The sequence below is a fragment of the Clupea harengus genome, chromosome 10, assembly GCF_900700415.2.
Source record: "Clupea harengus chromosome 10, Ch_v2.0.2, whole genome shotgun sequence".
In the NCBI taxonomy this organism is placed as follows: Eukaryota; Metazoa; Chordata; class Actinopteri; order Clupeiformes; family Clupeidae; genus Clupea; species Clupea harengus.
The window spans coordinates 21,423,041-21,445,540 of NC_045161.1; the positions used below are offsets into that span (position 1 = coordinate 21,423,041).

Consider the following 22,500-nt stretch of genomic DNA (forward strand, 5'->3'; position numbering starts at 1 on the left):
TCATTCATTCATTCACAAATGATATCATCATGAATGTAGGCCCACATGGAGCACTAAGGCCTGTGGTTATCGATCAGGAAGCACACACACACACACACACACACACACAAACACGTACACACGTACACACACAGGCTCCAGATGGGGTGCTGAGACCAGAGGGCATTGATCTGAGAGCGCTCTCTGCAGATCAGGTGTCTGGCATGACGTGATTACAGCTGCCTGTAAAAGCCTCTGCAGCGGACATTAACACACACACACACACACACACACACACACAGCAGCGGACATTAACACGCACTCTCTCCCACACACACACACACACACACAGCAGCGGACATTAACACACACACACACACACACACACACACACACTCTCCCACACTCACAGCAGCGGACGCTGATCTCCGCGAGTCAACGCGCTAATCTGCCCGTTTGGCCGTGCATTACGTCGCTCTACGACACACGGCCAAGTGATTTGTGCCCTCGCGCTCGAGGAACTGGCCGCCATTGATCTAGCACTAGTCCATCAGTTTCTGGGAACATGTGTAGCCACACACACAAACACACACACACACACAGCAGAGTGAGACTGCTAGTTCTCTCAGGCCAGTTGGCTCAGCTGTGGCGAAGGCTGTAGATCTGTGAACCATGCCAGCCATGCAGAGTATTCCTGATGTGGCACGGCACACACACACAAACACACACACACACACACACACACACACACACACTGTAGATCTGTGAACCATGCCAGCCATGCAGAGTATTCCTGATGTGGCACGGCACACAGACCCCCACTTTAACAGAATCAAGACGCAGCTCTGAATATGGAGAAAAAGCACACTCTGTATTCGGTTTGCCTCTGTGTGTGTGTGTGTGTGTGTGTGTGTGTGTGTGTGTGTGTGTGTGTGTGTGTGGACTTGTTTTGTAATCGTCTTTCTTTGTTTAATGAGTGTGCACATTTGGTACATATGTCTGTTTAGCCAATATGCCAATATGCTAAGGTGTGTGTGTGTGTGTGTGTGTGTGTGTGTGTGTTGGGGGGTGTCTGCATCATGCCGGGGATGCCACCGACCTCAAGGGAGTGGATGAGGCTGCTATTGTCATGGTGATTAGTGGCATCCTCCCTGCCTGGGAAGAGAGGGCCACTATGGGTACACGCCTTACCGCAATCAGGGGAAGAGGACAACCAAACCCAGAGGAGCTATACCACACACACACACACACACACACACACACACACACACACACACACACACACACACACACACACACACACACACACACACACACACACACACACACACACACACACACACACACACACACAACTCATTCAACAGACTTCAATGCCCCTCACATACATGAACTCTAACCATATAGTCCTGAACATACAAAAACAATGGGTTCACACCAGGGTGCAAAATGAACACCCGGCAGGGGCCAACAGGCTGGAGAGTGTGTCCGTGTGTCCGTGTGTCCGTGTGTCCGTGTGTCCGTGTGTCCGTGTGTCCGTGTGTCCGTGTGTCCGTGTGTCCGTGTGTCCGTGTGTCCGTGTGTCGGCGTGAGAATGGTGGCCGTTGCTGCACCGCTCTGGCGTGTAAAATACAGGTGCTGCTCATCTTTAAAAAAAACACTTCGGTTGTCTGTGTCTTCCATCTCATCATCTTAAACCAGCTAGCCAAAACTACACGACAGGGAGAGGGGTAGGAGCAGGAGGGGGTAGGAGCGAGAGGGGGGAGGAGCGGGAGGGGGGAGGTGAAACACAGAACACAAGCTTCACAATTCCACAATCCGAAGAACTTCTCCTGCTACCACCAATGTGGTGGAACCTGAGGCAACCATTACGACCGAAGCTTCTAATGCCAAGGGGGTGAGGTGAGAACATTCAGTGTGAGTGAGGGGTTGCAGGCAGCCTAGTCGGGCCCTCAAGCAGTTACATGAATTCTCAAGTTTCTGCTTTAACGTTGAGTACTGCCGCATAGTTACGGAGTTCAGTTCGGTATCCCAGTGAGAGCCATAGACGACAGCTACAAGCGGTGAACAACGTGACCCATCAGAGACCCAGCCTCCAATCGGCACGTGTTGATGCCCCTGTCAATTTAAAAGGCAAACTGTACATTTAGAGAAGAAGATGGAATAGAAAGCGATAACGAGCTGCCATGTCAAAAGTTGTAGAACAACAGCACAGCAGGCCTGTCTTCGTTAGCGTCCTGTGAGAACTAATTCACCAGTTCAGTCTAAAAATAGGTAGTTCTTCATTGTTGGATTTCATTATGCAGGTTTTCCTCTCCAAACTGTCGTGATGAAATAAACATGCAACTTTTTGTGAGTTGTGGCTGGATGGACGGATTTTTCAGAGATGGCTCTCACATTGAGTCAGGCCTTTAAGACTAGGCTTCTACATGTACACAGCTTCACAAATAAATGTGGTCAATTTGTTGTTAAAGTTTGATGACGTCTAAGTAAAGATGACAAATTTCCCATTTCAGTTGATTAGGCTTACTAACGATGACCAGGATTCACCGACTTAACAAAAAAGAAAGAAAGAAATCAGTCGCTGTCTGAATACAGTAGGAACCCACTTTGGTGACAAAACTTTCCATCTCGGGCTACTGTAGAATATTAATGATAATAATAATAGTCAAATGTTGCTGGTCTCATCATTACTTCACCATTGCTTAGTACGGTAAGACCACGTGTCTTCTTCATATCATCAATTTTATGCTTTTATGTTCAGAGATATGCTATGCAATCTCTTACCTATAGCTCCCGTATGCAATATGCTATGCAATCGATTAGCGATTCTAACGGTACAGTGTTTGTAGAGCAGACGCGAAGGACAAGAGGAGGCTAAATCCTTTGGTCGTCGGCTCGTCCATTATGAAAGCCAAGGCCATCAAGAGCTCGCACCGCCATAACAGACAGACACTCTACATTGATTTAGTGACTGATTATTAGTTTGGTGATTTAAGTACATTTTAAGGTTGAACAAGTATGAATTCTATGAACATAAAATAATGCTAATAAATAAATGATCCATCCATACTAGAAGCATCATTTACCTCATTTCTTAAATCCAGTCTTTATGTCGTGTACAATGAAATGAAAATAACACCCGAAGAAAGTGTATAACTGATACGTACACACATTATGTTATGAAAGAAAAATTATGCAATTCATCTACCAGCCCAGTTTATTTTGCTCCCTGGTTCACACGCACTACACAACCTTGAGTTTATGCGCACACACCCAGACAATGCTGTGAGATGACGGCCACAAACACACAGAGAGAGAGTGACGCACGCACATACACACACACACAGTGACGCACACACACACACACACACACACACACACAATGCTGTGAGATGACAGCCACAGCTCTGCAGAGTGAATGAGCTGACAGGACAGAGTGAGGGAGCAAACGTGGGTTGATAATGTGGCATCAACAATATGCATCCTGCTGATGGCACTTTCCCTTACTGTATCACACACACACACATACACACACACACACACATTCCCTTCCCTGTTCCCTGCGTGCATTGGGAACAAGCCTGTGTGTATGAGGGAATGACTTCATGCAAGTGAGTGTGTTCATGCAGAGTGGTAACATGATTATAGGAATGTCTCGACATGCCCAGATTCAAGCACTGACCTCCTTCTCCAAACCCTGTAGAAACAGAAAGAAAGGCACCCAAGGCAATGATTCATGCCCCAAACTCTCTCACACACACACACACCTTAATGAAGAGGTATCGTCTTGCTAACAATGACGCTTTTATAAGGAGCCAGAGCAAAAAGCTAGCTAGCAACCCAGAGAAAAACCAATGTTCCTCTTCTCCCCCTCTGCTGCTAGAATGTTCTAAATTCACACAGTTGTTTCAGAGAGCCTTTGAGGGGAAGAGGGCAAATAAACGAAAGACGAGCAAAAGAGAGAGAGAGAGAGAGAGAGAGAGAGGAGGAGAAAGAGAGAGAGAGGAGAAAGAGAGAGGGAGAGGGAGAGAGAGAGGAGGAGAAAGAAAAAAAAAGAGAGAGAGAGAGAGAGAGAGATAGATGGAGAGAGGAGGAGAAAGAGAGAGGGGAGCGCGGGATGGCATGTTGACAGCCGTTGAAACTAGGCCTCACTTGTCATTGTCTGGGCTGAGAGGCCCAACGAACAGGACTTGGCACAGACAGAGAGAGCAAAGAAAGACCAAAAGGAGAGAGTGAGTGGAAAGAGAGGGAGAGAGAGGGAGAGAGAGTTAGAGAGAGAGGGAGAGAGAGTTGGAGAGAAAAGGAGAGGGGGAATCTGTTTGCCCCCCCAAGCCTGTTGTTTACCCACCCGCATGCTGGGAGCTCTCTTGGCCGGTCGGAGTGGGCTGCCGGGCCAACGGCCGCCATCCAGGCCAGCTGAGCCCGGCACTCCGGATGTGTGTTTGGGGGAAAATAAGGCATTCACAACAAAAACCAACACCCAGAGGACCAGCACCACACACACACACACACACACACACTACTAGTGACACATACACACTCCAACACACACCGACACACTCTCTGTCTCACTTCCACACAGCCCTGATGTATAGCCAGCAGCGGACTCCTCTATGAAAGCAGGTGTTTGCCCATAGCTGATGGAGCCCACGTGGTGCCGGTTCACCCTGTAAAGTCCAGCTAACAGACCGTCACCCAATGCAAACTGCTCCTATTTCACTGATCTCAGAACAGCTGGTATCAGCTGCGGAGGCCTGAGTTTACACCGAGCCATCTCTCCCCTATGGACCCATGACGGCAGCTCTCTTAATCTCTCGCCATGAAGCATCATAATCCTCTGAGGTGACCCCGCAGCTGACAAAGCAGGGACTGAGAGATATGCACCCCATTGAAATCACGTTGTTAAAATCATTTACAGGTTCTACGGTCGGTGTACAGCCTATGGAGGATGTGTGGTCCAGGCCAGCCCAGTCCAGCTAGTCCTTTGACTGCGTCACACCTGGCAGGAGGGCGTCACCTCCAGGGGAGGGTCTGCCAGCCTATAAATGCCTCCGGGGGGGGGGAACCCACCCATGGCAGGAGGTTGGATCGGAAAACTCACGGAGGTGCTGCTGCAATGTCCGTCACGGATCGTCACAGCAACCTCGTTTAGCTCGAACTGCTGAACGACTCCTGGCAGGCGGAGGGAGGCATTGAAAGTTTATTGCGTGTAGCCGGGGGCACAGGCTTCCATCAAGCCAGCACAGCCAGTCAGCCCCTTAAAGACAAACGCTAGGGGGAAGACACGGACTTGGCCCCTGGTGGTCCGTTAGCGTTAGCACGTTCGCTGCGGCTGCTAACAGAGACGGAATGGGATTTGGTGGGAGACGGCTGTTCCCCGCGGCTAGCGGCTGCTAACAGAGACAGAATGGGATTTGGTGGGAGATGGCTGTTCCCCACGGCTAGCGGCTGCTAACAGAGACGGAATGGGATTTGGTGGGAGATGGCTGTTCCCCCGCGGCTAGCGGCCGCAGCGCTGACTGAACTAATTAGTGGCCTGCACGCACGCATCCTGCGCTGCAAACACGGGCTGTGCAGTCAGGCTCCACATGGGCTTCTGTCATAGCTAACACAGATCTGCTTTTCTCACACACACACACACACACACACACACACACACACACACCACAACACACACACACACACACACACACACACACACACACACACACACACACACACACCACACACACACACACACACACACACACACAGCTGCATGACTGAGAAGCTAATGGGACTGCTGTCTGAAGGGACAGGCTGTGTGGGTTGACTCCATCCACTGTGCCCCCTGCAAAACTCGGGCTAATCTGCATCTCACACACACGCAGAGACACACCGTCACACACCACACAGAGACACACACACTCAGGGTAAAGACATCTAGCTGACCTCTGATCCACGCGACACCTGACCCTCTCAGGGGCAGACTGACTGAGAAGGGACCAGGCACAACCACAGGCACAGGATGTGGGCATGTTTGAGCCCTCGCTCCAGCACAGCACTGTGTGTGTGTGTGTGTGTGTGTGTATCTGTGTCGTAATGGAAGTCAATGACGAGAGCGATCAATGAGGGGAAACATTAGCAATCCCACTGGACAAAAGAGAGAGAGACAAACACAGAGAGAGAGAGAGAGAGAGAGAGAGAGAGAGAGAGAGAGAGAGAGAGAGAGAGAGAGAGAGAGAGAGAGAGAGAGAGAGCGCTCATGAGGTAGAGAAGATGCTATCAGGGCTATAAAAGCACTCACACACACAGACACACACACCACACACAGCAGGATGTGCCCTCTGAGAAATTGTGTGTGTGTGTGTGTGTGTGTGTGTGTGTGTGTGATCAGTGTCTGAATCTGCAGACGCCCCATCAGGGAAAAACAGAGCCTCAGAGGTCTGAAGAGAGAGAAGAGAAGAGAAGAGAAGAGGAAGGAGTGGATTCTATATCTCTCAGATTTCACATGGTTTCAACACATACCACATACCTGTTCAGACCACACACACACACACACACAGGGGAACTGAAGCCAAGTTTGCCCACTGTGAAACGTGAACGTCTCGGGTGTCGGGTACATGTGGGGTCAGCCCTTGTGATAGCGTGTTTAAAATAGCCCGATATGGCTGATACGCGTGTCTGTGTTTGCTTATGTGTGTGTGTGTGTGTGTGTGTGTGTATGCTCTCAAGAGAGAGAGCCGGGACCAACACACCCTCAGGTGCACACAGGTAGTGAGATAAGCAGGAGTGTGTGAGTGCCGAGTGCACACACACACACAGGCTATAAGAGGTGCACCCTTACTTACAGTGGCACCCACCCAGCACCTGTGTGTTTTCTGTTGTGAGTGTGTGTGTGTGTGTGTGTGTGCGCAGGTGTTAGGGAGTGTCTACTTTAATGACAGTTGAAGTGTGTCATTAACAAAAAAACAAATATGTCTATCGACAACAATGTTTGTGCAGGTAGATAAGAGCGCTAAAACACGAGTTATACGTGTGTGTGTGTGACGGACAGAGAGAGAGAGAGAGAGAGAGAAGAGAGAGAGAGAGAGAGAGATTGAGTGAGTGATCGATCAAGCATGCAGGCATGTGTCTGATCACCCGATGGAGATCAAGTGTGAGGGCAAGGTAAGTGCACAACAATCGACAAGCCATCCTTCAAGCAGCCGCAGATACATGTCTCTCACACACACACACACACACACACACACACACCACACACACACACACACACACACACACACACACACACACACACACACAACACACACACACACACACACACACACACACACACACACACACACACACACACACACACACACACACACTTTTCACAATGCAGACAAAGACACTAAACAGTGTCTTAAATGGTTGAACTCAGGTCAGATCAGACCTTAGCTTAGCTCAAGTGTGTTTGCTACTGGGTTCTGATACCAAAGCGCGCGTGCGCGTGCGCGTGTGCGTGTGTGTGTTGTGTGTGTGTGTGTGTGTGTGTGTGTGTGTGTTTACGTCAGCGTCTGAGGTATACTCACAGCTCCAGGACTTGAGAAGAGACTTGATGCTGATCTCAAAGAATACCGAGTCCTGCAGGCTCAGCATGACGCCACCCGGGAATTGTGGGTAAGAAATGAAAAGGCACGAGATGGGCCGGCCAGTTCCGCTAGCCTCACACTCCAGCTTCCTTGTGTTCTGGCGCTCCCAGACACACACACACACACACACAAACACGCACGCGGATATGCGAGCACACACAAACACACACACACTCAGCCTCCTTGGCTCTGAAGTTTTAGCCTCCACTCAGGCTAGTGTTGGGGTGCATGCTGCTAAACACACACATTTGCACACACACACACACACACACACACACACACACACAAACACACAGATCAGCTGCTGGGTGGAGAGAGGCCCATCGGGAGAGGCAAGTTCAGCGGAGAGGAAAAAACAGCCCGGGAAAAAAAAAAAGACCAAAGAAGAAAAGAAAAAAAAGCGAGGGAACGGGACAGTGAGAGGTGTGTGTGTGCCGTCCCGTTAGAAAAGTGATCCGAAGCGCCGGTCCAATAGCCAATCCACCGAGTCGCGCATCCTGAGCCGGCTGCTGCGTGATGGGAGAGGAGCGGAGCACTGACAGAAACTTCCGGTGTAAGCCCGAGCGAGTGAGCGAGCGAGCACGACTGTGCCTGTGTGTGAGTGACTGAGTGTCTGTGCGAGTGTGTGTGAGAGGGAGAGAGAGGGGAGAATGGGTGCAGAGAGAGAGAGAGAGAGAGAGAGAGAGAGAGACAGAGTGAGCGGGCTCTTCCCAGCAGAGAGGGGTGGTGGGGTGGGGGGGTAATCGGCTGCTGCTCGCTTCCTCCTCGCCTCTCTTCCTGTGTGCGCCTCAGTCCTAGTGCCCGCCTGCCCGCACGCATGCACTCCACATCAGCTCGTGTATCTCTCTCTCTTTCTCTCTCTTTCTCTCTCTACCCCTCTCACTCCCTTTCACTCGCTCGCTCCATTCGCTCAGTCAGTACCCTCCCCTCTGTACATGCCCCCTCCCTCCTGCCCCTTGCTTCTGTTGCCTCTGTAATGCACGCTGACTACTCCCCCCCCCTCCCTCCCTCCCCCAAACAGAGAGCGTTTGTTTCAGTGGCTGGGGGGTGAGAAGGGGTGGGGTTGGGGGGGTTGGGGGGGCAGTGACGTCATCAACACGCTGCCAGCGCAGGCTGGCCGCTGTCCAGCGCTTTTAATACATGTCATTCTAGCTGCTACTGCACTTCTCCCTCTCCTCTCCTCTCTCTTTTTTCCCCTCATTCTTTCTCTCTCTGTGGTGGCCTATCAAAGGCACACATCCTCCACAGACCCAAGCAATAGTGATGTGTCATCTCTGCAGCATAATCAAACCCTGAGAGGAGAGGAAGAGGAGGAGGAGGGAGAGGAGATGAGGAGGAGAGGGAGTGAGGGAGTTGCAGAGAGAAGATGAAAGAATGTCAGCCTGGAATTCTTTTTCGTGTGCTTCTGGCATGTTCTTCATGGGGCCTTCTGACAGTGACGTGGATCACAAATAGAGCCAGAGGTGACACACACACACATATTCTCCTTGCCAGCTCACCAAACACCTGCCCGCGGCAGTAGGCGTTGCCCTGGCACAACAACCAATGTTATTAAAACACAGGGGAGCTAATCCTGTCCATGCCACCCCATGTCTCTCACACACACACGCACGCGCGTTATGTAACTTAAAGTGGGGAGAATCAACAGCGCCTGCCAGGTATATCACTCACTCTCTCTCACACACACACACACACACACACACACACACACACACACACACACAACACACACACACACACACACACACACACACACACACACACACACACTCAATCTGCCAGACGCACATACAGTGGTAACACACATTACGCAACTCACACTCTAGTGTACCACTGTAACGGAGGTGGATCAATCATCTAATCTAAATCTCTTCAACACCAGTGTGCTGAAGCCTATAGGACCTACATTACAGATCACTGACCGTGACAGAAAACACACACACACACACACAGGAAATGTCCACAAGATGCTTAAACAATGCAGAAGCAACACAGGACATATCCCCACCACCACCTTTCTGTTTCTCACACACAGACACACCTAGACGCACACACACACACACACACACACACACACACAGACACACCTAGACGCACACACACACACACACACACACACACACACACACACACACACACACACACACACAGACAGAGAAGCATGAGCACATGACACCATCTGACTGCAGTCTAAGCAGATAAAACAGGCCACACAAACAAACATCAGATTCTTCTTGGATGGGGAGAGGGCAGGATTGGATAACAATGCTCCATTTTTCCATTTCGCCAGCTTCACTTGTTCAAATCTGTCCTCTCGCTCTCTCTCTCTCTCTTTCACCACATCACATGATGGGACCCGCCCTACTGGAGTTATGCAAAGCGGGAACCCGGCATTGTAAACAAACAAACACACACACAATCCATCAATCACACACACACACACACACCATCTCTATATAAAGACCTGCATTGTGTCTGTCATTCTCCATTTGCACTGCAGTGCACTCCGGCAGAGCTGAAGACGACACACTCATCCTCATACTGGGTCAGACTTCAACAGTCTCCCACAACTGACCTCAGATCAGGCCCGTCCGTCTCAGAACACATGACCGTCCCACCTCACCCATTACACAAGACTGCACGGGACTGATCCGTAACCAAGCCAGAACCAGACTCACAAGGCTCACTGTGTTTCCGTGTCTCTTCCGTGTCTCTTCTGCACAACGTACCTCTTCACATTAGCCTTTAACTAGCTACCACTGCGCACTATCTATATATATATATATATATATATATAAAAATACTTTTAATTTAAATCTCTACTTGTGATATTAAGGGGTTAGATTACATTTTATTTATTTTTTGCACTATATCTGAGTTATGTTTCTTTGATGTCTATTTTTATGTGCATGTAATTTCTTTGTGCATATTATGTATTTGCTGTAAAGCACTTTGAGCTGCATTCTTTTGCATGAAAGGTGCTATATAAATAAAGTTTTATTATTATTATTATTATTATCTGTGTCTCATCTGGTAAAGCAACGGCTAGAGCTACAACAAGCCCATGGGTTTGACTCCGACAGGAACACACACACGTGGGCTACTGGTGGAAATCTAGATGTAGTGTGAAAGCGTACATGCTAAAGGAATTTTGGACCTGCAAATGTATGCTAATAAACGCTAGGCTAAGACTCGCCAGGCTACGTCACAGGGGGAGCGGGCTGGGGGGGGTGTAGGGCGTTCTGCCCTGAGGGTCTCAGAGACGGGGCCACACGGATATCCACCCTCCATACCCCCCTCAATGAAGTCCATGCTCTCTGCTGGATGAGCTCGCAGCTGAACAGTGTTTCATAAGACACTAATCCTGTGGGGATCCTCTCTTCTCTCGCTCAGTCTCTCTTAACACTACTTCTAACCATGTATGGCTCACACACACACAGATATACACACACACACACACACCACACACACACACACACACACACACAACACACACACACACAGACAGACAGACAGAAACACACACACACACATGTACAAACAGACAGACAGACTGACAGACAGACAGACAGACAGACAGACACACACACACAGACAGACACAATCAAACACACACACACATACACGCACACACAAACAGACACACACAGGGCCCTGTTCTGCCTGTGTTTGGTGTAAACAGCAGGACTCTGCCATCATCTCTGCAGGAATGCTGCTCCACAGTCAACAGAGCGCGGGCCTGCGTGGGTGCCAGTGGCTTTGTCAGTCGGGCTGCCAGGAGCCTACCCAGCCCTAACCCCAGGCCCTGCCCCTCCCTCCCTCCCTCCCTCCCCGCCTGGGTGGATTACGTAAGGCCAACCGCCACAAGCTCTCCCAGGCTGTGCTGTCGCACTAAGGTTTGCACACAGGGTGGCAGCCAGCAGAATGGTCATGAATACGGTTTCTCCATCCTGTGACGAAGCTTACGGCTATGGAGACTGGTACATGTGAGATGATGGATGTATACTGGCATCATTTCTTTAATGACGTTAACACCGACATACTAACATGGTTCATTTAACTGTTATGGAATGACATGAATATCGAACACAATTCATCAATAATCCCGTGGATTCAATCTGGGCCATCTAATTTGTCAGCCATGTTTAACACAGATAACAGCATTGCTGGGAACTGGAACATGTTCACCCTACCCTTTTCTAATTCTACAGGTTTCCATTGCCAGGCAAGAAAGCGATGTCTTGAGACTCCATTAAAAAACACAGAAGCACCCCACAGAGGTTTCCCTCAGTGCATTATGCATCTGCCATCCCAAAAGCAGCCTATTAACGGGAAAGGGCGGCCATTTGCAGGTAAAGAATGAGAGGCAGGTAAGTGCAGGCGTCCCTGAGCGATGTGGTGCGGTGTGTGTGCGTGTGTGTGTGTGGTGCGGTGCGTTGTGTGACTGACTGTTGTTCTCCTGACTCCAGACAGTCTGCAAGTGCAGCGAGTCTCAGGGGGCAGCGAGAAAGAAGCACTTCCTGCGCTGAGTGTTCTCCGACTCCGAGCGATACGTGTGTGTGTGTGTGTGTGTGTGTGTGCAGGAGAGTGCGAGAACAAATCGATACGGGCGGTAACTCTAGCAGTGACCTCCCTCCCCCTCTGTTCCAGGGCGGCAGAGGACAGGCGAGGGGCGAAGGTTGCGTCACCCTGCTGCCCCAGTAGAGGTGAATGGAAAAACTACATACCCCACAAGCCTTTGCAAAACTACAAGCAATTCAGCCAGCATAGGCACCAGTCAGAGCCGTTAACGTGAGAAAGCCATTCCGGCTGGGACCGCTTCTGAGGCCCGATAAGAGAGCCTGAGAAACTGGCGTCTGGAAGGAGATGTGATGCTGAACCTCACGGCGGCCATGATCCGTCCCCTCGGGAGAGGCAGCGGACCCTTTGTTCTCCGCGGTCTCCTCTCCTCTGCCGAGAGGCTTCCAAAGCAATGGCAGCACATTACCACCACTCCCAGTCGGTGTGTGTGTGTGTGTGTGTGTGTGCGTGAGGCCTGTCTGATAAGGATACAGTGGAGTACACCCAACAGGAGGTATTCATCAAACCTCAGACCTCTCCCTTCATCCTGTTTGCATGTCTTTGTGTGTGTGTGTGTGTGTGTGTGGTGTGTGTGTGTGTGTGTGTGTGTGTGTGTCTCCGTGTGTTTGTGTCTCCGTGTGTGTGTGTGTGTCTCCGTGTGTGTGTGTGTGTCTCCGTGTGTGTGTGTGTGTCTCCGTGTGTGTGTGTGTGTCTCCGTGTGTGTGTGTGTCTCCGTGTGTGTGTGTGTGTCTCCGTGTGTGTGTGTGTGTCTCCGTGTGTGTGTGTGTGTCTCCGTGTGTGTGTGTGTGTCTCCGTGTGTGTGTGTGTCTCCGTGTGTGTGTGTGTGTCTCCGTGTGTGTGTGTGTGTCTCCGTGTGTGTGTGTGTGTCTCCGTGTGTGTGTGTGTGTCTCCGTGTGTGTGTGTGTGTCTCCGTGTGTGGTGTGTGTGTCTCCGTGTGTGTGTGTGTGTGTCTCCGTGTGTGTCTCCGCGCGTGTGTGTGTGTGTGTGTGTGTGTGTGTGTGTGTGGTGTGTGTGTCTCCGCGTTGTGTGTGTGTGTGTGTGTCTGCGTGTGTGTGTGTGTGTGTCTCCGCGTGTGTGTGTGTGTGTGTGTCCGCGTGTGTGTGTGTGTGTCGCGTGTGTGTGTGTGTGTGTGTCCGCGTGTGTGTGTGTGTCCGCGTGTGTGTGTGTGTGTGTGTCCGCGTGTGTGTGTGTGTGTCTCCGCGTGTGTGTGTGTGTCTCCGCGTGTGTGTGTGTGTCTCCGCGTGTGTGTGTGTGTGTCTCGCGTGTGTGTGTGTGTGTCTCCGCGTGTGTGTGTGTGTGTCTCCGCGTGTGTGTGTGTGTGTCTCCGCGTGTGTGTGTGTGTGTGGTCTCCGCGTGTGTGTGTGTGTGTGTCTCCGCGTGTGTGTGTGTGTGTCTCCGTGTGTGTGTGTGTGTGTCTCCGCGTGTGTGTGTGTGTGTCTCCGTGTGTGTGTGTCTCCGTGTGTGTGTGTCTCCGTGTGTGTGTGTGTCTCCGTGTGTGTGTGTGTCTCCGTGTGTGTGTGTGTGTGTGTGTGTGTCTCCGTGTGTGTGTGTGTGTGTGTCTCCGTGTGTGTGTGTGTGTGTGTGCTCCGTGTGTGTGTGTGTGGTGTGTGTGGCCTCCGGTGCTGTGTGTGTGTGCCTCCGTGTGTGTGTGTGTGTGTGTGTTGTTCGGTGTGCCTGTCCTGGGTGTGTGTGTGTGTGTGTGTGTGTGTGTGTGTGTGTGTGTGTGTGTGTGTGTGTGTGTCTCTGTGGTATGGTTCAGGCTATTGTTCTCATGTTTGTTTGTTGTTTAGCCAGGTTGGCCTCTGATCTGGGGTGGGAAATGTCTCCCCTCCTGCACAGCGTAGCAGAGCGTAGCACAGCACAGCACAGCACAGCACAGCACAGCACAGCGCTAACAACAAGATGCAGCAACAACACAAGCAGCACAGCAGCAGCAGCGGCTACAGCTAGCACAGCAGTCGGATTGCTTATGAAGCACTGACCCAGTAGTCCACCTGGGATTTGAACTGAGCACGAGCAGTGAGCGCAGATCCTGTTTGTTGTCTGCACTGCCATCTCCCTGTACCCATGCAGGCAGGCAGGCAGGCAACTGGGAGGCAGGCAGGCAGGCAACTGGGATGGAGGCAGGCAGGCAACTGGGATGGAGGCAGGCAGGCAACTGGGATGGAGGCAGGCAGGCAACTGGGATGGAGGCAGGGGCGGGGCGGGGCCGGCATGGCTGTTCCTGCTGGTCTGACGGAGGTGAGCTCACCAGGGAGTTCACCGCCTCTGCCCACGAGAGAGATGATTAGAGAGGAGCCGGCACACACTGGCGTGACACCCAAGGTCAGCCATCCCCCATCCCCCGCCCGTATCCACCTCGCCGAGACAGAAGAGCTGTCTGGAGTGGGGTTAGGGATGGGGGGGTTAGGGATGGAGTGGGGGGGGTTGGGTGGGGACTGCCACTGTGGCAGCAGCGGTGATGGTTGCTCTTACACAGAACCACGGGTCCACGCCCTACCACAGCAGCTCCCGCTCCTCCCGTCTATCAGAGAGAGAGAGAAAGAGAGAGAGAGAAGAGGGGGGGGGGGGGGGGAGAGAGAAAGAGAAAGAGAGAGAGAGGGAGAGGGGGGGGGGGAGACTGGGGGAGCACCAGCTCTGCCAGGATTTGAATGCCAAATGCGGCTGGAGTGAACGCTGAGTCATTCTGGAGTCGGCCTGCAGACAGACTCACTGTAGTGAAGAGGGAGGGAGAGAGGGAGGGGCGGGGGGAGGGGGGGGGAGAGAGAGAGAGAGAGAGAAAAAGAAAGAAAGAAAGAAAGAAAGAAAGAAAGAAAGAAAGGGAGGGAGGGAGGGAGGAGAGAGAGATAGAGAGAGAGAGAGGTAAAGTAGCTCAAGCCATTCAAAGAAACACGCTTGCTCTATTCACAGTCATTATACCCTGGATCTGATGGGCTGTCTCAAAGTGGTTTCTGCCGTGTGTGTGTTTGTGTGTGTGTGTGTGTGTGTGTGAGAGTGTCAGAGGCATCTGTGTTCAACTGTCCGCCTTTCTCTTCTGTATGGATGACATGAATCATGTCGTGAGGAAATGCTCATCACACACACAGGCCTATGAGTCATAGTTAAATCTGAATACTGATGTAACTAGGGACTTGTCTTGGTGATGTGTGTTCCGACTTGCTTCAACCACACACACACACACACACACACACACACACACACACACACACACACACACACACACACACACACACACACACACACACCATAACCTATCAAATCACTGGCAACCTACTCAGGTGTCATAGCCCATATGTCCAGACGGATTTGCCTAAAACCAATTAGTTTATCCCAGGAGAAGAGAAGGCGTAAATGGATATAAATATATTGGGGCAGCATCCACAGTGGCACACAGACATTTTATGACTGTTACGAACAATCATTAGTTAAGAACAATCGTTCTTCTTAGCACTGCACTTTCACAGAGACAAAGAGAAGCTACGAAAGCTACCACTCAACTAGAAACACTCCTTTACCTGCTCAAGCCTGACAAGTTCAACAAGGGCCACACAAAGCCACACACACACACACAAAACACACAAACTCCTGATTCAAACACACCCTTGTGTTTTCAGCAGGAGAGCGTCAGCACCCTTTAACCAAATAACTGCCTTAATCTCATCACTCACAGCAAACAGGACACATCCCAAAGCCTGCTGATGTCATTGTGTGCTTACATGACAAATGAGAGAAGGAAGGAGAGAGAGAAAGAAAGAAAGAGAGAGAAAAAGAGAACGAGAGAGAGAAATAGTATAGTATAGTGGGCCCGTGGTTTGGTGGGCATCATGTTTTTTTGAGTCACGGTATCGGTACCTTCATATATAACCTTCATGTAACACTGCAACAATTTGACACTTTTTGAGGTATGGTTTTATAGGCAACTAGGTTTTGGTACCATCCTCAAATACATTTTGATAGCATATGGTCATGTGAAGGGCAGATAAACACCTGTGTCTTCCCCACTAGCCATCCAGGATATGCACTATGTAGTTCTGTGTTTCCTGGCTGGAACACCTTGCAAAAATGGAAGAAAAGCTTTCACACGCATGACATTGCCAGCTATACTGCCAAAAGACACCAGTTACTGTGTTGGCAAGCTTCTATCAGTGTCAACTAGGCTATTGGTGGTGTTTGCAAGGTTTTTGCATGCCTTTTATGTAGTTAGCTTGCTAAGAAGTCCTTATTGTTGCTTTAAATCACCCTTTAAACAATACATTATTTACTTTGCCTAAAGACAAATATAAGTTTCTATTCAGAAAAATGGCTTTCACTTGTGATGTTTCATAGAGCTTTGCTGCTGAAAGACAGCCCCATGGGAACAAGGATATGTAGCCTGTCTGGGTGTCCGACTGCGTCTGCGCGCGTGTGTGTGTGTGTTGCACATGCACGAGCTGAGCATCTTGAGAGCAAGTTTCTTCAAGCGCACACACTTCCAGGTGAGGGTCTCATCAACCCCGACCACCCACACCACACTCTATACCTCACTACTACTACTACTACTACTACTACTACTATTCAAAACAACCACATCACACACACACACACACACACACACACACACACACACACACACCAACCTAAGCATCTGGTCAAACGGTACGAACACGACGTGAAACGCTTCCATCGCTTTGAGTGGGCGTGGCGTAGCGTGTGGAAATAGCATAACAGACTGTACTAGTGAGCTAGTTAGCAGGCTAGCCAGCTAGTAGGCTATCTAGTCACTTGTCTTTATATCAAAACTGTCATTCTGTTAAAGTAAGCCCAGGATTAAATATCTAACATACCAGGAACAACAACAACCCCTTACAAGGCCATCCAAGCCTTTCTTTATAGCAAATTAAACGACCGAACGACGCCATAGTCCTGCAATTTTCAAACCGTCAGAGACAACACCAAACAATCTGATTGGCCGCTGCCGGCGAAAATTGCTCCTCATTTGCATAGGATTAAACTTCCCCCAACTTTTGTCGCTCGCTTCGGCCAAATCGCTGGTCTACGTCACAATGGATTGCCTCCCAACAGAAATGAATGGGATTTAGAACTTAGCTTCCATCAATACGCTGGCATGTGTACGTACCGAAAGTGTCATGCCATCTCGGGGTGTTCCGCCTTCAGGTGACTCCTTCAGTGTCTGAGGTCTGAACTCAGGTCACCCAACTGGTTACACCACCAAGGTCATGGGTCTGATGCTCCTACACACTAGGGCTGAACGATTAATTGCATTTGCGATTAAATCGCGATATGATACAACGCGATTTTCTAACCGCAACGTTCGCGATTAAAAAACGTGGTCTAAAAAAAAAAAAAAAAAAAAATGAATTTTAAGATGGTACATTTTGCACACAGTGTTTAAAAAGTGCATGCCTAGTGTTTATACTTAAAATGACTTTTTTTAAATTACTTAAATGCACAGTGGCAAAGCCACCGATTTGTTGTTCTTGTTTCTGTAATGAGCAGTTAAATAAAAATGTAAAATGTGGGAAAGAATATTTGACACTAAATGTATCTAATATTGTGTTGGTCATATTTAAAACATTCATTACGTTTTGATGGGAAAAAAAGAGGATAAAAAAAAAAAAAAATCGCATATTAAATCGCAATCGCAATATTTTGGTAAAAAAATCGCAATTAGATTATTTTCCCAAATCGTTCAGCCCTACTACACACCTTCCAATTCAAATGCTGTAATGCAAGTTGCTTTGGATAAAAGCTTCTGCTAATGGCATAAATATTCATGTGAAACAAATACAATTCCAACCCACACTATTCCACATCTAAATAAATCCTTAAACTAAACCAAAACTTGCCTTACGCCAAACTCAGGTCACATCATACTACCTTACCCACAAAAAGCCAACACACAAACCAGTTGCAAACTACAAGTTACCCCTTTAGCTAACCGGACACAGACTGGGCCACCACAACATGATCCAGAGAACATTAAAGCTATCTCAGAATCTAACTAGGTGTGCTGAAACTACCCCCAGTCCTTAGAAGTGCGTTTCTCTTTCCCCTGCTGGCTCAAAGCAAGGGCTATTCATTCAGTCACTTGGAGAAAACATAGCAGTACCCAAACAGGAAAGCCCTACGGTGTGTGTGTGTGTGTGTGTTTGTTTGTGTGTGTGTGTGTGTGTGTGTGTTCTGGAAGGCTTTGAACTCGGCAAACCCCCCCAAAAAAGTGTCAACCACAAAGTGCCATCTCCTCACTTTCCTCTTTGCCACTGGGCACTTTTCTATTCCGCTCAGCAACTTTTGGAGGAAAATCGAACCAGAATTCATTATTGTAAAATGAGAATGAGAGAGGAAGAGACAAAGAAAGAAAGAAAGAAAAAAAAATAGAAGAAAGCTAGTTGGAAGTGTAAATAAATGACTGCTTCAGAGCAGGCCTTTAGAAAGCCTTTTAGAGCACATGGCCTACAGTGTTGCTGGGGGCCAGAGAAGTGTGTGTGTGTGTGTGTAAAACTCTCAAGAAGACAGAGGTGCTTGCTGGGATAGGATACGTGTGTGTGTGTGTGTGTGTAGTCGTGCTCTGGAGCCTAACGGTGCTCTGTGGGCAAGCGTGTCCAGACAGGCAGCTTGAGACACAAAGCCCTACCGATACACGTACACACACACACACACACACACACACACACACACACACACACACACACACACACACACACACACACACACACACACACACACACACACACACACACACACGATTCATCTCTACAACCAGCGAAGAGTAATGCACACACACACACACACACACACACACACACTCGTAGAGACACGTATACATGCATGTGAACACACGAACACGCGATTTCACTTTGAACTCCTCACTAAAACACTTCCGTAATCCTAGTAAGGTACTGCGTTTTCAGCCAAGCAACTGCCAGGACATTTCAAACAATCATGATGAAAGCTTACATTTCCCCCCCCCCACCCCCACCCCCCCCATCCACATACCTACTGCAACGGAGTTGGCAACAGGATGCAAGCTAAAAGCAACTAAATGCAGCCTGACTTCCACACCTTAGCCAGTCAGAAATACAGTGCTGGCCCAGACCTGATGGACTGAGCCGGTAGGTGACAGCTTTCTGGAAGAGATCTCATTAGCCTTGTTCCTGCATGCTGACACCAATGCCCTCACACACACACACACACACACACGCCACAAACACAGACAGACACACACACACACACACACACACACACAGAGTTGCACCTTATTTACTGTGCAAACAAACAAGCGTCTTCACAATCAGTCAGGCATCGGGGGAGTAAGACTATACAACCACAGCCATCGTAAGAACATTTCTTCCTCAGAATCCTGGAGGCGCAGAAGCGCTTAACTGGATTTGTATTAACAGGTGCACAACAGCACTCTTCAACTAGTCATACTGATGGCAAACAGACTTGCATGGTCTATAGATACATAGACATGCAGATAAGAAACAGTAGATAGGAAAACACTTAAGTCCTATGTAGTTTGGCTGGTGGTGGGTGTGTGTGTGTGTGTGTGTGTGTGTGTGTGTGTGAGAGCGTGTGTGTGTATACCAGGCAGTAATCATGCTAGCAATGGTCCCAAGACTCCCAACACTTTCAGCACTTCCTCAGGTCAGGACTAAGCCCCAGTCTGTTACATAACCATTGGTGCACACAGGAGATTGGAACCCCCCCCCCCCTCCAACTTTCCCAAACTGATTTTATTTACACAGTTTATTTATACAAACTCCCCCTCCCAGCAGGCAGAGGAAAGATTCCAGAAAGAGAAGGGAATAGGGGAGGGGGAGGGGGGGGGTGTCCGAAAGATTTTTGGACCCAAAACACTGCAAGGTTTGTGTTTGAAACAGCTGCTCCGCTGTTCCTGGGAGAGAGAGAGAGAGAGAGAGCTTTTAAAAGACGACGTGTTATTGCAGCACTCCATCAGCCCAGGGCACGGAGGGCCACCAGATAAGGGCCGGGAGTTATCGCGCTAGGCTATCTCCACGCTACATTTTACAGCCCGACTTCAACCTTAACCTCCGACCTTCTTTCGAGCGCGGCAGAGCAGCCGCCGGGGCCTCGCGGTGCTTCTGCCTTACGGGTGATAATTCAGCACGGACGGACTGGCGGGAAAACATATACGAGCGGCCGACAGAGAGGACAGTTGTGTTCCGGTTCAAACAGAGAGATCGACGAGTGTGAGTGAGTGGGACGACTGAATGATTTTATCCTGTCACGCCGTTCTGAATGAGATCAAGGACAGAAGCCGATTGCGCACACAGACATACACACACACACACACACACACCAAAGACTTGCGTAGCTAAACAGAAGGGCACGTAAACACACACACACACACACACACACACACACGTGTCTTCATCAGGAATTCTCCCCTCCCCTCTCTCTCTCTCTCTCTCTACCACCTGTTTGTTCCCGTCGGTACCTTTCTGCCGGTGTCTGTAGAGGCGGGAGAGCCTGGTGGACTGGGCCAGCCCTTCCTGGTCCTCTTCTATGGTGTGACCCATGGTCAGCAGGCCCAGCCTCTTCATCCTCAGCAGACGAGGGCCCGTGTCCCGGGGCAACACCTCCGTGGCCGCGCCCAGCCCTGTCACACCCCCGTCCCCGGATATGACCGCGGGAACGAGGCTCTTGAGGAACTCCATGTCTGCACGCGTGCGCACACAAAACACACACACACACACACACACACACACACACAGAGACTTCGAAGCGGACGCGCTTACTCCAAACGCCGCTCTGGCCGCGGGCTCAGGTCACTTCCTCCCTCAGGCTCCATCTCCGTGGCGACCCCGTTCTCCAGGCAACAGCCGTCAGTCCTGCCCTGCTGAATCACTCGTCCCAAACAATCCAAGAGCCTCCAAGGGACCACTGCCACCAACACCAGACTGTGTGTGATCACACTTCCTGGTGTTCTTTCCCAAGTGTAGTTTTCCAAATTAAATGTAAAAATCCACAAATGCCCAACTTTCAAATATAAATCCTCTTCAGTCTCCACCTGGAAGTCCTGGTTGTAGTGCAATTGAGCGCAAACACACACACGGACACACACACATTTAAAAAAAAAAAACACTCCCAGAGCAACAGGCTCTCTGAACCCGTGGCAGAGTGACAAACACACACACACACACACAGCCCAGCTGTGCTAGACCACGCTAAAAGACTGACACCAGCTACAGGTCTTCACTCTTCTCCAAACTTCACCGCTCTCTACCTGTGCCTCTGTGTGGGCTTGACAACCAGGAAGAGAGAGAGAAAGAGAAAGGGAGGAGGAGAGAGGGAGGAGAAAAAAAAAAAGAAAAAAAAAAAACACACAGTGAAGAAGAGCAATCGCCAGGCACCTCAGGGGTGGGCAGTGATGTCAGTGTGGGCGGAGCCAGTGTGGGCGGAGCCAGGATGCTATCAGGGGCAGAACCTGAACGTGTTCCACAGGAGATAACGTGCAACCTGGGCTCCTGGCCAATCACAACGCGGGCCACGCAGGACACACCCCATACATGAAACGAAAGGAGACAAACTAAGAGGGGAGTGAGAGAGAAAGAGAGAGCGAGTGAGCAGAGAGAAAGAGGGGGGGGGGTTTGTAGACTCTTCCTTGGGGTAAATGAGTGAGAGAGAAGAGAAGGAAAAGAGGGTGTGGCGGCAGCCTGGAATCTGCCAGAACAGATAAAAGCTTATCATGAACACAGGCATGTAACCTATACAGCAACATGCATGGTGTACACACACACACACACACACACACTAAAAAGAGAGTTCTGAAGCATAAACACCCTGAATTTGTCTGCCTGCCACTGTACTGGCTTCAAGTACAGACATAAATAGCCTAGCATGCCCATTTCTACCAACACACAGAAACACACCTCTTCTGTCCCTCTCCCTCAGTCCCGCCCTCGCTCAAAGAAACAGAAACACACACAGAGAGAGTTCGAAGACTGGTGCATTCATTCATCAGGTGATGCACAAACAGCCCCGTAGCAGAAAGTGGCCCAAAGCCCCAGAAGATCCTTCCACATCTCCTGGAGAAGAGAAGGCTGGCCAGGACTTCACTCCGTCTCTTGAGAAGGCTAGCTAGTCTCTGTTCTGCTCTAACCTTTGAGTGTCTGTAGGGGAGGTGCAGCTATCTAACAAAACTCATTCTCTGATCAAGTCTTTTGGAGTGTGTGTGCATGGGGGGGGGGGTACAGTTTGTTGTCCATAAATCAATCAATGATGGTGTCCCGTACTGGGAGGCCTTTTTCTGCACAAAGAGCCCCCCCCCCCCCTCTTAATGCTGACTCACTGCCAC

At 49.9% G+C, this 22,500-nt stretch overlaps 1 protein-coding gene across 10 annotated transcripts in view; it reads right to left on the minus strand.

Annotated features, from left to right (window-relative positions):
• The window catches only part of fryl (furry homolog, like), a 108,027-nt gene that overhangs the window by 72,432 nt on the left and 13,095 nt on the right, over nucleotides 1-22,500 (minus strand). For 7 of the 10 annotated variants that reach the window (XR_004164404.2, XR_004164408.2, XR_004164407.2 and 4 more), the window contains exon 1: nucleotides 20,641-21,290. The exons of 1 other annotated variant lie outside the window; for it this stretch is intronic. Coding sequence is in view for 1 of the 9 variants with exons in the window: in XM_031574370.2 (XP_031430230.1) it covers nucleotides 7,539-7,605 (67 nt within the window). In the remaining 8 variants the exon portion in view is untranslated. Of the gene's footprint in view, nucleotides 1-7,538; nucleotides 8,234-20,640; nucleotides 21,291-22,500 lie in introns of those variants that run through there. 2 more of the 10 variants (XR_004164409.2, XM_031574370.2) reach the window with 2 other exon arrangements.